Source organism: Coenobita brevimanus, chromosome 17, assembly GCF_032717465.1.
Source record: "Coenobita brevimanus isolate Jiangsu-jjx chromosome 17, ASM3271746v2, whole genome shotgun sequence".
In the NCBI taxonomy this organism is placed as follows: Eukaryota; Metazoa; Arthropoda; class Malacostraca; order Decapoda; family Coenobitidae; genus Coenobita; species Coenobita brevimanus.
Window position 1 is genome coordinate 145001 of NC_136970.1, and position 16605 is coordinate 161605.

Sequence of the window (16605 nt, forward strand, 5' to 3'; positions counted from 1 at the left end):
CCCTCCATCTCATCCTTGGTCTTCCCCTCCTCATTCTTCTTCCTCTTCTCTCATATACTTCTATCCGGGCTGTCATTAATCATTGCCAAAGATGATTTTTGTTAGAAGTATTTTTTAGTTTTATGGTGTGAAGTTATGCTGGACAGTGCTAGAAATACTTTATGATGATTTGGCCATGTAGAAAGAATAAAGAATGAGAAAGTAACCAGGAAGGTGTATGTGAATGAGGTGGAGAGGAAGAGGAGAAGTGGGAGACTGAGGATGGAGGGATGGGGCAGAGAGGTTTAAGAGTGATGGTGGTGAGGTGGAAAGAGGCAGCCTAATGGCAGAGAATGGGATGATATGGAGTTGATTCACTTGTGTCCACCCCTTCTGGGATTAAGGCATCATGCTAAAGACAGACAGGTAAATATGTAGACTGATGGATGAAAATTTGACTAGAAGAGCTTAAATGCACCACTGTACCACCAACACTGCAGTAGTTGTGGGTATGTGGATCAGGAAGGGAAAAATGTGATAGTAACATGACAACCACACATCTTTTAGACCTACTGTGGCAAGGTGAGTTCAAGCTACACACAAATAAGGGCGCTTTACAGTGTAATTACAGTACAAGTTATCTCATGAGTCTTTACTGTATTTCCAGATGGTCAGTTGCCAAGAGGGGTAAGGCATTGGAAAAATGGGGGACGAACCGCCTCCATTACCCCCAAAGCTGCGAGCTAGTGGTGGGGGCCGCTACACTGAACAAGACATTGCCAAGGCACTTGAGGAGGAGAATAAAGAGTATGAGAGAATTAGGAGGGAGAAACTTGGAAGGTCCAAATCTCAGAGGTCCACATCTATTAAGGAAAATGATGCACAGGGTAAGTTGTGTGTGTGTGGGGGGGTATTTAATAGTAGTGTGTGTGTGTGTGTGTGTGTGTGTGTGTGTGTGTTTGTGAGAGAGTCCTTATCACTCGAAATTCAGATATCAGTAGCTATGATCAATTATGGTGGTATTAAACTGATAATGGCAGTCACTGGACAAAGTATCTTATAACCCTTAGACAGATAGACACAGGCAGATAGGTCGAGGTAGATGGGTAGACAGATAGATAGATATAGATAGGTAGATATGGTAGTTTTTCAACCAACTTCATTTTGTGTGTGTGTGAGAAATTGGGTAAGGATAATAATACTGATGATGATGATGGTACTGTAGTTGGAAATAGCATACTGTACTGTAATGTTAATATTGTAATGAGAAATAGGACAAGGATGATGATGATGTACCAGATGCTCAAATGTAACTTGCAGTACTTTGGTGATAGAAACTCCATGTACAGACAGCTAGATAAGGAGTTTATTACAAGCTCACAGTAAAATAGTCTGCCCGTTTCGGCTGCCTGCTATCAACTAACGCAGTAACGCCGTCTGGCCAGGCTTGGGCCCTGGGAAAGCATGCTGACCTAGCAAGTTTAGTGGGGGCATGTATGCATTGGGGGGGGGACACAAACTTCCTTTCAGATTGACAACACATCAAGACTCTAACCTTAAGCATTTATGAAATATGAGTTTTTTGATAATGATGAGTGTAATAGGATGATTATTATTAGTTGGAAGTTTGGCCTTCCATATCAGCCATTTTCAGCCATGTGAAATTTAGGTCGATGATGTTGAGGGAAATAGGATGATAATGATGAGGGAGAAATAGGTTAATGATGATGATTTATCTCCTGCAGATTTTCATTCCCTTTCAGATCGGCCACGCTCCAAGACACCAACATTACGTGGAAGCACAAAGTCTGACATCTTGTCTTCCCGAGGCAGTGAAAAGCTCGAGGTCAAGTCTCGTCCTCGTCCAAATGCTTCCTCTACCAGCCAGCCCATGCCAAAGCCTAGGACAATAAGTTTACACCAGAATTCTTCAGCGAGTCTATTAACCCAGTCAAATGTGGGTCCAAAGCCTCGTACAGCTGTGCTCAGTGCCAGCTCTGCACAGGGGAGATCGGATGCCGACTCAGTAGACTCCAGCCAGCTTGCGCAGTCCAGCTCAGAGGGGAACTGCCAGCAGGACCTCATATCATTCCACAGCCCAGAGAAGCCAAAAAATGACATCTTGGAGCTTTTCCAGAGCATCAAGGCAGTGAATAGTCAAGTGGTTCCTGCTGCATCAGCCCCAAGCTCTCAGGGAAATTCAAGTCAGCTCCTGGGAAATTATGGGGGATTGTTCAACTCGCAGCCAATGCTAAAACCAACCACAAGCCTGCCTGGTTATCAAGGGACATCCGCTGGCTTCCCACAGTGGTCTTTAATGGGGCAGGACACCTCAAACTCACACCTTGATTACTGTTTTGCCATGTCCCCAGTAACTTACCGACCAATGTTACAGCAAACTCAGAGTGTGGGAAGCAGCTTGAGTGCCTTAAATGTTCAGAATGTCTGTAAGAGGCCACCCTTGTCGATCAGTTCACCTGTATCGCTAAGTTCACCCACCATCCAGTCCGCCCCAGCCCTACCACAGAGATGCCCGACTTTGGAGATTAACCGAATGAGTGCCCTAATGAGTCAGTTGTCCCTGAGTCAAAGTGCATCAAGCAGCCCTGTTCTCTCGCCAACTGTCTCGGAAACCCCCAATTCTCTCCGTCTGACTGGGGTCTCGGAAACTCCCAGTTCTGTCCATCTAACCGGGGCCCTAACTAGTAGTGCCCCCAAGGGTAATGACCTCATTGACTTTGGGGAAGCATGTGCATCAGGTGAGAAAATGGACAGTGCTGCAATGAGGACAAGCTTGTTAGATGTTTTTGACCCCATCGTTTTGAAGGCCAAGGAGGAGGAGCTTCGGAAAGAGGCAATTAGAGCAAAGAACAGGGAACAGCAGATGAAACTTGCCACCTCTAGCAATGTGAAGATAAGCCAAGAGGCACACGAGCTGTTGCAGTTGAAGGCTGGCAAATCAGTCAACGATGATGAAATGAGTTACTACGAGCAGGTTGATCCATTTGAGTACATGCACCCAGAAAATAGCAGCACGAGATCAGACCCTGTTTATGATATTTACGATGGTTTGGTCAGTCCTGGGGCTGTTGGAGGGGAGACCTTCGACATCCCACCACCCCTTCCTCCCCGAACCAATGCCAGGGAAGACTTGGAGTCAAGGAAAAGCACGCAGAGTCCTCGTACACAGAAGAAGCGCTTGGTGAAGGTGAGTTGCCTTGTTGGGGTGCATTCATAAGTTATGGTTGTGTGAAATTTGATGAACCTTAGAGAAGAGGTAGCAATGAATCACCTTGGTTACCACAGTGGGATTGCTTTCACCAGACAGAACTGAGCTACTCCTGCAAGTTGGATGCTAAGGCGTTGCCATATGAATCATAGTATTTAATTGTTTTTTGCCAACTCCCAAAGCTGTCTGTCTATGCTATTTATCTATGTATCTGTCTGCAGCCAGACATCATAATCCTGAAAAGGGTGGCTGGAAATGAATCACCATGTCAGCCAGTCATTTGCCATCTGGTTGACCTTTCTCTACCCCCCCCCCACACACACTTCGCTCGTATACCTGTCCACCCCAGTGCACCACCTCATCTGCAGTTTCCACCTCTCCACCTCACACACACACTCTCTCCTAGTTATCATCACCATGATCATCACTACTTCCTTCACCTTCCTTCACGATCACCATCACCATCACCACCACCACTATGATCATAATCATCACTGCTTCTACAGTCATCACCATCATCATTCATCACCACCACCACCGCCACTAAGGAGGAAGAACGGACAAAAACTAGGAAAACAAGCAACAGACTGCCCAATGAAGTCAGAGAGGAAAGATGCGTATTGAAGTCAATTGCCATCCATAGAGCTCATATCCTTCCATGAGATGGTAGGTACTGACGACCATCATCCGCGCACTTTATGTAGTGCTCTCTACTTCTTGTTAAAGTGACTGCATTGAGTGGCAGGCCTACTGGTTCCTTTAATCCAGGAAACCATATACTGTACAGTGTTGGATGGTAACAGTAACATAGTTTCCACCCTAGGTTTATCTGAACATAAATCCAGTGAACTGTAGGCCGAAGTTTGCCTTCTCCTGCAGTCAGTCATCATCTTTTGGGGGGACAGAGAAAGAAGTAAGGGATGTCTGTACAGCAAAGCAGTGGTGGAGAACAGTTATCAGTGCCACCACATGAAGACACCCTTTAAAATGATACAGTAATGTACAAGTGAATGTTGAAGTATAATATGCAAATTACAGTACATTGATAAGGAAGGGATGCTATGAACCCTTCAATGCCACCTGGGATATACCTGGTGGTCTAGTGAATTAAGGTGCTCCAACCAGGTGTGGCATGTAAGAGTTTATATCCAAGGGGAGGTTGAGGTCCATTGCTCAGATAATGCCACTCAGGGGTAAGTAAAGCTGGTCACCTTCACCTTAAATATTGGGACCGAGTAGCCTAGCTCCAAGCCCATGCATTCTTTATGGGGTAGAAAAAGGAGTAAATAGATGGATAGACAGACAAATAGACAAACATTGATAGGTACAGACAGATAGATGGGATTATATTAAAGTGACGAATGAAGCTTTGAAATTCTGTATCTTATCTTTTGTTTAGGAGAATGATAAGAGGATTCAGTGTGTGTCCTGACATCACACACACACACACACACACACACACACACACACACACACACACACACACACACACACACACACACACACACACACACACACACACACAAGAAATGTTCTTCCTACTTTTCCTCATCCCCCTCTTCCTTCACCTCTTCCTCCTCCTCAGCATCATCATCAACATCAGCAGCAGCAGCAGCAACACTACCACAACTGCCACCACCACCAGCAACAACAACAACAACATCATCAACTTCAGTTAATATCATCATCATCATCATCATCATCATCATAATCATCATCATCATCATCATCGTCATCACTCAAACTCAAAACAACCACATCACCTCCCCTCTCACTTATTCTTTCAGTGTCATATTAGCTAATCCCACATAAGCTGTGATAATAGATAACTGCTTTATCACTTAACGACATTGTATATCGTGTTTGACAATCATATCGTAGTGGGAGTGAGCCTGATAAAGGGAAATAATTATGAAAGACAAGCACTGGGTAGTCCCATTTTAGTGTTGTTTGGCCTGTGTGGGGTCAGGGCTTGTTCAGTTGAATGTTTTAGTGCGTTTGTTGTAACTTATCATTGAATCTTTGGTTATAGTGTATTTGTTTTAACCTAGCAAAGATCCACGGCTTCTTTTCTGCTCATTGGATGGCTAAGTGTTGTTAGATTGGTGGTCTGATTTGACTGATAACTAAGGTGACTCCTAGCTCATAACTTTGGTGGCCAAATGCTGTATGATTGGAGGGTTGATATGACTATGGTAATAACCAAGGACGCTCATTCCTACCGTACATCTAAAGCTCGTGCAGCCACAACTTTCTATTCAAGTTGTGGTAGTGGCCAAGTTCCATCAGGTGAAAACAAACCAACAGTAGTGCCCATAAAATTGCTCATTAGTTTCCCATTTTTATGATGTAATAACAAAGGGTATGCACTCTTACCTGACTTAAAGCTCATCAAATTAATCTACATGCAACCAGGACATTGTGTTTAAGTTATGGCCATGGTCCATTCCCATCTTGTTAAGTTGCTACTCAGGTTCCCTTTCAACAGTACAGTAATCAAGGAGACTTTAATTTTATGCAGTCATGATATAGTATTAAAGTTGTGACGTGAAAGCATATGAACCGTAGTGCAGTTAATAGAGTCATCAGTGCCCCTGGTATATTAATAAAGTTGTGGTGGTGGCCCAGTTCCATCAGGTGAAGACATAGTGCCTGTTAAAACAAACATCAGCACCCCTTTTGGCAATGGTTCATGCAGGGGCAAGCAAGGGACTGGGGATTAACGACCCTGGGAAGAAACGCAAGAAACGGGACAAGCGGAAGAGTACATTTTATTCCATACCTGTCGAGGAGGCAGATAGTGTTTCTGAACCCACAGGGGACTTGAAATCCACAGGGGACTTGGAAATCACAAGGGGCTCAGAACCCCCTGCCCTAGCACCCCTAACCCCTCCAGAATCTCCCATAGAAGCCCCTGAAGAGGAAAATGGCTTTGAAGAGGAATCCCTAGATTCCCCTGAGAGCAAAGAGACTCCTCCCATGGAGGAATATGATGTCAACTTCGAGATCAAAACACGGAGGTCTGAGAATCACTGGTACATGATCTACTATGATGGGAGTATTGAAATTGATGATTATGATGATGATGATGATGATGATGTAGATGATGTTAGTGGTGATGGTGGTGAGAATAGTGGTGAGGGGGTTGAGGGAAGGGAGGGTGATGAAGTTGATGCAACGGCACAGACATGCAACATAAACATACCCATTCGACCAACGCGCACTGTTAAACAAGGGAAGACAAACAAAGAAGAGGTCAGTAGTGATAGAGTTTGCAAATTTTCATATATACTTGTTGTTGTTGTGGCCCAATATTCATGTGCAGGTGAACCCAGTGGACTGCAGGCAGAAGTTGTCCTTTCCTGCAGTCCACCTTGTAGTTAGCAAAGAGACTCATTCCTACCTCTACTATGGCTTACTAAATATCATGCAACCAGCATGTATTAGTAGATGATTTAAGTTGTGGGAGTGGACCAGTTCCTTCAAGTGAAAACAAACAGACTTTAGTAACCAAAGAGACTCAGTCCTACCTCATAGACAGGGCTCATTAAATTTCATGCAGGCTCAACTTAGTATTCAAGTTGTGGGAGTGGCCAGTTCTGTCAGCTGAAAACAAGCTGATGTAGGGTAGAGACCAAGAAATGGAGTGAGTAGTGGGGAACAGAATCAGATGGAAGGATTCTTGCTTTTGTTGTTGTGGCCACAGGCATATCCATTTGTGAACCCAATGGACAGCAGGCTGAATTTGCCCTTGTGCAGTTCATTAGCATCCATTTGGAGTGATTTGGAGGGAGTTGAGGGATGTTTGTTTAATCAGGCAGTAGAACTGCTGGTTGTATCAGTGCCACCACATGAAGGCATCCCTCACAAACACACTGTGAAGGGATGGAATGTGTGAATGCCGTTCTGTGTTGTGATGGGTGATGGTGAGGTATACCTCTATGCAGGAACACCAATATAGCCAGGCAACTCCACCGCCCAGCTATTCAAACATCTCTCAGATCTCTCCCTATCCTCTGAAAGGAGGATGGTGGGCTGCAGAAGAAGGGCAGCTTCAGCCTGCAGTCCACAATGTTCACATCTACATGAGCTTGGGATTGCAGCTACTATAGCTACGGTTGTGGATGATGATGATAATGATGAAAGTGGTGATTACAGTGATGATGGTAATGATGATAATGCTGATAATGATAATGGTAATGATGATAATGCTGATAATGATAATGATGAGAATGATGATAGTGATGGTTCACAATGATGTGATGATAATGATGTTTTTTTTATAATTTGGTAACAGTATTAATGATGGTGGTGGTGATATGATGATGGCAGTGGTGAAGATGACTAATGATGATAATGATTATGATGGTGGTGATGATGATAATTTTCTTATTGTGTATTTATTATTATTTTTATCTGTTTACTTATTGTGTATATATATATATATATATATATATATATATATATATATATATATATATATATATATATATATATATATATATATATATATGGGCAATAAAGATTATCAATCCAAAATGCTTGATTCCAGGTGCTTTATAAATAATGGAATATATTGGAATGTAGAATCATAATCACTGAGTAAATAATGTAAAAAAATAGCCGACAGTACCATGACCAGAGAGTGCAATGAAGTGTCGTGTATTAGTAATGTACCCTGTATCATTTGTTTTTATACTTGTCCACAAATAAACTTTGTGTACAGATATTCATTGATTGTGTAAGGTCAGATGATATTTACCCTCCCCCCCCATTGCATGAAAAAATATTTTGAAAAGTGGAGGTTTGTGAAAATCAGATATTTTGATTTGGGAAGCTGTACTGTGCCTGTATTCATATTGATTGATTCCTTTCCCAATTCCAGAAACGATCGATGACCTCGTTGGATGGAAAGTCTAATACGAGTAAGGTTCACATTCGTAAGATTCCTGCGCTGAATGCAGATGATGAGGCAAAGGCGTTTTGGGAGAGCATAAAAAAACGCAGAGGTGAGAGGAAAGTAATTATCTGAAGACCTTGCGGTCCATATCGAGGTGATACTTGTACTTCATATTTGCTGTGGAATGCATATCCAGTTCACACCCATTCTAGCATGAGTAAAACTCTATCGAGGTTTCTTTCAAACTGATCTACTGTATTGCTGTTAACAACATCTGTGGTCTGTTTCAGGTGGAACAGATCCTTTATGTGAAAAATTTTTGACAGATGCTGGTGTTAAATCTTTTCAGTTCCAGCTTCCAACCATTGTTGTGCTGAGTTCATGTTCAAACTGAACAACTTTTGATGGTCAAGATTTTCAGACCCATTCAGTATTTTAAGCACATCAAAAATGCTCACCTCGTAGTTTATGAGTTTCTAATGAAATGAGTCCCAGAGCCTCCAGGCAGTTTTGATAACTCAGTCTCATGATGGATGGAATAAGTTCTGTTGCTCAAACTAGAGAGAGAGAGAGAGAGAGAGAAAATAAACTGTCTTTTTCCACATTTCAGGAGAGTACACTTGGAATGACCACATCGGTAACCCTGGCTTGTTACACAGTGCGTGTTTGGAGGGGACTGTGGACCCCAACCTTAGTGTTAAGCTGACTGTTTATTACCAGCAGCACAAGTCTGTTACCTTCACTTGTAATTGTGAGTACCTCGATTTTTCTACCAAAAGTACAGAGATGATGAAGATGATGAGTAGATTGATGTGTACCGTAGTGTGTCCTAGAACGACATGCCTGGGGCAGTGGTGCCAAAAGCATGCCAAGACTGGGGAAGGCAAAGTATAGCCAGTGTACTATAAAGCACAGATCTTGCGATAATATTTTATGTACAGTATATATGTATGTAGATAGATGGATAGTTATTATGATACAAGAGAAATTACTGTATAGGGAAAAAAGTGTGCCAGAATGTAAAGATTGTAGAAGCAAACTAATCAGTGTTTCCCAACCTGGGGGTGCACCCCCCTGGGGGGACATTTGAGATTGCCAGGGGGGGATGTGGGGTAATCAAAGTTTAACATAAGACTAGGCCATTCAAATGAATACAGGGTATTCTCAAAGACATCTGTGAATAGGAAACTTTGTTAGGAAAACTTCATAACTGTCATTTTGAGCAACCACATTTAAAGTTGCCATGTAGCATCTTAAGCATCCATATGGAAGAGATAAAAACATTGTTGTTAAGGCATCAGAGGGGTGGGGGGGCATCAGGAATACGGTCCTGACTAAAGGGGGGTACAGTACTAAAAAGGTTGGGAACCTCTGGAACAAATGCATGACACTTGATTGTAAAAGAAGAATGACCTGTATTTTTATGTGTATATATGTGTTTGTTTTAGTTTGTGGATTCAACCCTTCTGTGTTTTTAAATATGAAACTGGGGTTAACAAATTAGAGTGCTGATGAGAAGGAAGTAAATGATTGATGATGAGTATGATGACTGTATTGATGATTCCACCCATGTTGATCTAGCATTTTTTATTGAAAATTTAACCCAAAATAGCTTCTTGAATTTGACATATACTGTAGATATGTGTACTGTATATTGGTTGGTAAAATCTTATATAATAAAGATAAATGAGGTATATTCTGGTTTGTGGCTGATTAATTTGGCAGGTGGAGGCAGACACCATCCACTCATTCAGTGTAATGCCGTCTTTAGGGCGACAGCACTGAGTGACAAGCCTAATGGATTCCTTTAACCCAGGAAACCATTTTCTCCACTGGCTGATAACCATATAACCAAATGTTGCCTGGTGGTCTAGTTGTTATGGCACTCCAACTTAACGGAAGCTATAAAGGTTTACATCAAGGAGCAAGTGAGGCCGGTCACTCATGCCTTAAATGCCGGGATGCAGATTTCTGTTCTGTATACCATTTTTGCACTAGAAGATAGGTTTGGCTTTCTCTGGATGAACATGCTTCCATTTTTCTTTTATTAGTCTAACCTAAATGAAACTATGAAAACACTAGTCCAGACTTTCTTGGATAAGAAAAAGTGTGAAAATGGTGCACAGAAAATGGAAAGCATTTGCCAAGATTGAGTAGCCTTACCCCAGGCCCCGTACGCTCCTGAGGGAGTAAATAGGGGTGAGCTACTGAGTGCATGGACAAAATAGAAACAATGAATGTGTGAAAAATAAGGATGCAACCTTATCAGATTTCATTTTTCCCTTTTCAGTGGACTCCAGTGTGGAACATGTTGTCATGCATACTGTATGTACCCTGGAGCTGCCTGGAGAGTCAGCTGATTATATATTGAAGGTAGATTTTTTTTTTGGGGGGGGGAGTGGGGGGTTATATATATTGGTGGTGGTAGGTGGTGGCAACCATCATCTACTCACATGATTTAGTGCTTCTGCTGCTTCCTTTTACTTTATAATTTTTTTTTCTCTATCTGCCCTTCTTTCTTCCAAGTTCTCCCATCTTTCCTATCACGTTTTACTACTCTTCTTTCCTTCTCAGGTGGCTTTACATTGAGTGATAAGCCTGTTGGTTTCCTGTAAGCCAGGAAACCATTTACAACACTGGGTGGTGACCATATAACCAAACACAAGTTTCCTATGTGTCAACAAGTGGGTTGGCGGAGAGTTATTGCCCCTCCACATAAAACAGCTAACTCAAAGGCAAACGGTCACTCCTTTGTGGATTATGGTGTCTGGCTGTAGATAGATAGATAGATTTATGAAGGTGGGAGTTTTTTTTTTTATTGTTAATCATGAAGATTTTTTTTTCAGGTGATTATATATTGGACGTATTTTTTTTTTTTTTTTCTTTAGTTGGCTGATTTTATATTGAAGGTAGGATTTTTTTTATTATTGAAGCTGATTATATGTCAAAGGTAAGTTTTTAATTGCTGAATTTGTTGTTGTGGCTCCAGGCTCATCTGAAATGTGAACCTGGTGGACATCAGACAGAAGTTGCCCCTGTGCTGCAGTCCACCATCATCCTTTTGGTGGATAGGGAAGTAGCCGTAGTTTAGGGATGTTTGTATAACCAGTCATTTGAGCCACGTGGTTATACTGATGTCACCACTTAAATCCCTCCTCTCCAGCATCATTTGTATTTTAATGCATATGAGATTGAGGGTAATGGCAATAGAGGCAGACATTATGTGGTGTGGAAGAAGAGAGTGGAGTGGTATACTGATGAGAGAGAAGGATGATGATGATGATGATGACAGTGTTGACGATGATGATGATAATGAACAACTTTAAATAAGACAGTAACTATTTTAAACAGAATTAAGTTTTATCTGTCTGTCTGTCTCTCTCTCATTGATTGTGTACTATCATTATTTTTACGTAGACAGGAAGTAATTCTCATAAGTTTAATCTACAAGCACATCCTTTCACAGATATGAGAGAGAGAGAGAGAGTTTTCTTTGTGCTACCTTTTGGCTCACTCTGGAGGAATGTTAGTAATTTATTTGTTTATTTATTTATTTTTTTTTAATCTGACAACTGGGCCACTCACAAATTGAACACTATGGCTAGCGTCTCTTTGGTTAAGGAATCTCCCTAACACTTCTTCTTCAGTGATTTATTTTGCTTATTACACCTTGCCGTCCTCTTGTGTGTCATTTAAATTATTCTAATATCACTGTACACTTCATAAGTAACACAGATTTATATTCACCATCCTTATCCAAAAAGAAATCACTAAGGAAGAGATGTTGGGGATCCTCCTTACCCAGTGAGAAGAAGACCCTATATCTTGGTTGCATTTAATTTGGCGAGTCTTAGTTATGAGGCAAGAATGAGTCTCCTTGGTTATTATAGTTAATTTGTTGTTTTTTGTTTTCACCTGACAGAACTAGGACTCTCATAGGTTAGATAGTAAGTCATGGTTGCATGAAATTCGACGATCATTATCTGTGGGATAGCACTGAATCTTCATGGTTACAAGTCAAATAATTCCTCCAATATGACTACACTTGGCCATCAGCCAGGTGACAACAAACACATTATAGGTCAGATAGACGAACAGTACACCTAATTACTCAAGGTGTGAGAATGGTGCAGGTTCATCAGGTGAAAACTGATTGTAGTTTGGACCTACATGCAGTGTATCTAAACATGCACCTCATTATGATGATGATGATGATGAAGGTTGTGGCAAAAGTGATAGTGATACTGGTGATGATGGTGGTGTAATGATGCCGATGGTGAACAGGAGTTTATACATTTAAGTACACTTTCTCACTCTCTCTCTCTCTCTCCACAGGTACGAGGAGTTGATGACTACCTTTCGGGTGAGACCACACTGGGTGAATATGAGTATGTACACAGCTGCATTAAATACGACACTGATGTTCTGTTTACGCTCATGAACGCTGATGCAGTCAAGCAGTCATATCTACGCACAGTAAGGGATCTTGGTATTGTAGTCCTTTTATCCTAACATGGTTCAGATTTATTACCTGTTTTTTTTTTTTTTAATGCAAGAAAGAAGGAACCAAAGACCATGAGCCTGCAGTAACAGTTCCCTCCAAGAGAAAAACAATATACAATAGAGAGCCAAATTCTAGATCCGATCATTTCAAGATGCCTGGACACTCTGCGTTTGAAAGACTGGAGATCATAGGCAGCAGGAAATACAGACAGAGAGAGACAGTTCCAGAGTTACTGGGAGTAACGGTTAACTCTTGCATTAGAGAGTTGGACAGAAAAGGGATGAGAGTTTGCTGCTAGATGGGTGCTACGCGCCCGTCATAGAGGTGGAGGAATGCATGCAGACAGTTCAGAGGAGCAGTGACCATTAAAGTAGCGATAGAAAAGAGATAAAGATGCACCAGTGCGGCGAAGAGACAGAGGTTGAAGGAAGTCAGTAAGAGGAGGAGAGTTAATGAGACGAAAAGCCTTTGACTCCACCCTATTGAGAAGAGCTGTATGTGGGGAGCCTCCCCACACATGAGAGTTGTACTCCACACAGGGGTGGATAAAACCCCTGTATAGAGTCAACAGTTGTGCAGGGGTAAAGAAAGAGCGGAGTCGGCTTAGCACACCCAATCTCTTGGAAGCAGATTTTTCAAGAGATGTAATATGATCTTTCCAAGATAAGTCCCAAGTAAATGAAACCCCAAGCATGTTCAAGGATGATGCAGGATTAAGCTGAATATTAATAAACATTAGTGGGTATACCTGTGGAAGATTTTGTCGGGTCGGTAGGTGTAAAAACTGAGTCTTAGATGCATTAAAAACAACCAGATTATTTTTACCCCAGTCAGAGATACGAGCCAGCCTCAGTGTGGAGATTTGTCAAGAGACATAATGGCATTAGTTGAATTGATGTATTGGTGAACTTGTCATGGTGTTGCCTGTATTAGTAGATACCACCCCAGGCTTATCTGATTATGAACCCAATCCACTATCCTCCTTTTCAGAGGATTGGGAGGGAACAGAGAGACTTTTATCTAACTGGGCAGCTCCACTGCCCAGTCATATAGTATGTGCAGCCATGTGAAGGCAGTCCTAAGTGCTATAGATGGATTGAGTGTTAGGTAGATAGATAGACAGATATGGAGATAGATAATAATGATGCTGATGTTGTGTATTTCTGCTACAGGAGGAAGATGACGTAGCAGTGATGAATGTGCGAGTGGAGGACCTGATGTCAGCTGGATCTGGGGACGTGGTGCATCATGAACAGCTGATCATCGTTGTTGGTGAGTTACATGCTGTTAATGGAGAGGTGGACCTGCGTTGGATTGATTGGTATGTTTGACTTGCTTTCATTTGATGGAACCAGGCCACTCTTACTAGTTGAATGCTGAGACATGGTTGCATGAAATTCAGTGACCTTTAGTTTTGAGGTAGGACTGAGTCTGCTTTGTTACTAGTCATATACAGATGGTCCCCATTTTATGAACGGTCAACTTACGGTTTTTCGACTTTATGATGGTAAAAACCCGTACTTTGAAATCTGAATTTTGATCTTTTCGCTAGCTAGAGATATGTGGTATGATACTCTCTCGTGATACTTGGCAGCAGCAGCGAGCCAAGTCCCAGTCTGGTTGGGCAGTTGCCGTTGTAAACAGTCAATGCTCCGATGCTGTACAGTGTTCTGTGTTACCAGCATTTTTTTTGGATACCACCCTGTATCTAGGTTGTGTTTTGTGCATCCATCATGTCTACGAAATGCCCGTCTCTCCTGCTAGTGGTGAGAAGAAGAGGAAGGCAATTACTGTTGAGATGAAACTCAAGATAACTGCCTGGCATGAAGACAGCAAGCCTGTAGGGTCCTGGTTGCTTCAACTGTAAGTCAATTAGGCCGTAGTGTCCAGACCAACAAACGGCCAAATTGCGTAACAGCCTGAACAACAGAACATATCATAACCCATTTGGACGTTACGGCCTAAATGACTTACGTCCAAATGACCAGGACCAAGCCCATAGTGGCCATCACTTGTGAACTTGGACTTTCGCAATTGACGATCTCAGTACAGTATTCAATAAATTACCTGAGATTTTCAGCACTTTATTATATAATAGGTTTTGTGTTAATGATTTTGTCCAACTGTAGGCTAATGTAAGTGTTCTAAGCATGTTTAAGGTAGGCTTGACTAGGCGACGATGTATGAATGGTTAGGTGTATTAAATGCATTTTCGACATGATAAGTTCTTCTTACGATCAGTTTCTTGGAACGTAAGCTGATCGTAAGTAGGGGTCCACCTGTATATCCTCCAGTCTTACTACACCTGGCCATCATCTGAGCTGCAAAGGAGCTATAGAACTTTATCAGGAGAAAAGTAATGGTGTATTTGTCCCATAGTGTTGTTGTTGTTGAGTAGTATGGTCTTTCTAGCTAAGCAGATCTGCCATCCTTAGGCAATCAGCAGCACCTGCAGGGCCATCCTGTGCAGTGAACTGATGCTCACCTACAGCAGACAGCACCTTGCCACAGCAAGGTACAGGAAGTAGTGTGGAGGTTTGGTTCCAGGATGTATGCAACATTTGCGTCCCTCCACCCTGTTAACGGGCACCATAGTAGGCCCCACATCACTCCATTACAGTAAAAGCTCGATTGACCGGCATCTGATGCATCGGCACATCCTTATAACCAGAACACAAATTCGATCTGGCATGGGGTCGAAAATATTCCGGATAACGGAATCTCCTGATACTGTTCCTTCCAATTCTTCAGCTTCTGACATTGTTCCTTCCACTTCTTCTCCTCTGTCTGAATCCTCATCTCTTGATCCTGATGATCCCTCTATAATTCTTGATTAGTTCTGTACAGTACAGGATAAAGCAGTGTATGCAGCTAAGTTTTCAAAATTATTTTAGCCTGTAACATATGCTAAATTTTTCTTTAAATAATTTTTGGTAATGTTCGCTGGTTTCTGTTCAGTCCTGTGCAATTTCTCTTGTTGTCTTTTTTGTGTATTGTAGTGTACCTGTACTGTATCTTACCTGTACTGTATCTAATACTAAATAATGTACTTTATGAAATAAAGTAAAGTCCCAGGTTTGGTCCTATTTTATCTGTTTGACATTCCAGAAAATTTCTAAGAGTAACATTCGGTTATCAAGAAATTCCGTATCCAGAATGGAAGAATCCCCATGCATTCTGATTAATCGAGCTTTTACTGTATTTGGTTATATGGTTACCACCGAACATTGTAAACGGTTTCCTGAGTTTCAGAAGGAGAAAGTTCAGAAGAGCGTGGCCTTTGAAGTTATGTTAGAAAAGAGATAAAGATACCAGTACAACAGTATGATGAAGAGACGAGAGGTTGAAGGGAGCTGGGAAGAGGAGGAGAGTGAATGAGATGAAGAACAGTGACCACAGAAGTAACAGTGGAAAAAAGATATAGGTGCAGTAGTGCAGTGAAGAGATAGAGGTTGAAGGGAGCATTATTATAGACTCCCAGTGTTACAGATCCTATAACACTTCTGATATTTCTTTTTTCCCAATAGTTTTCAGCAGCTGTTGGGAAGTTATTGGCTAGTTTTGGCACGTGGTTTACTTTCCAGTCCATGGGAAATGTAAGCTGTACCATGACCAGCCTCAATATGGGGATTTGTTAAGAGGAAACATGACATTATTTAATTTAGCTTGAACAATGAGTGAATGAGTGCGTGTCCCATTTAATTTGGAATGGTGATGATGACAATGACGTTGATGATGATGATGAGGAGGAGGAGGAGGAGATTTCTTCCAGATGTACCACTTTTTTTTTTTTTCCCCAGAAATGTTTGAGCAGCAGTTAGAGCGTCTTCAAAATTCAGGGTTTCTTCTTATTGATGGGACTCCAGTTCAGGACTTGCCAACCCCAATGAGGTCAAAGAGTCTGCGGCAGGTGAGAGAGAAAGAGAGAGAGAGAGAGAGAGAGATAAATGATGATGATGATGACTAAATTCCAATAACATTGATGTAACAAAG

General features: G+C 41.8%; 2 protein-coding genes across 2 annotated transcripts in view; both read left to right on the forward strand.

Moving 5' to 3' along the window:
- Positions 1-16605, forward strand: part of LOC145391250 (HMG box-containing protein 4) — a 186101-nt gene that overhangs the window by 62796 nt on the left and 106700 nt on the right. The gene's annotated exons all lie outside the window — the stretch shown is intronic.
- The window catches only part of Pi3K68D (phosphatidylinositol-4-phosphate 3-kinase catalytic subunit Pi3K68D), a 40244-nt gene continuing 24321 nt past the window's right edge, over positions 683-16605 (forward strand). Inside the window, exons 1-8 of the mRNA XM_080265843.1 lie at positions 683-866; positions 1743-3187; positions 8094-8217; positions 8719-8859; positions 10399-10481; positions 12444-12584; positions 13785-13884; positions 16413-16522. Of these exons, the coding sequence (XP_080121969.1) occupies positions 683-866; positions 1743-3187; positions 8094-8217; positions 8719-8859; positions 10399-10481; positions 12444-12584; positions 13785-13884; positions 16413-16522 (2328 nt within the window). The remainder of the gene's footprint in view (positions 867-1742; positions 3188-8093; positions 8218-8718; positions 8860-10398; positions 10482-12443; positions 12585-13784; positions 13885-16412; positions 16523-16605) is intronic.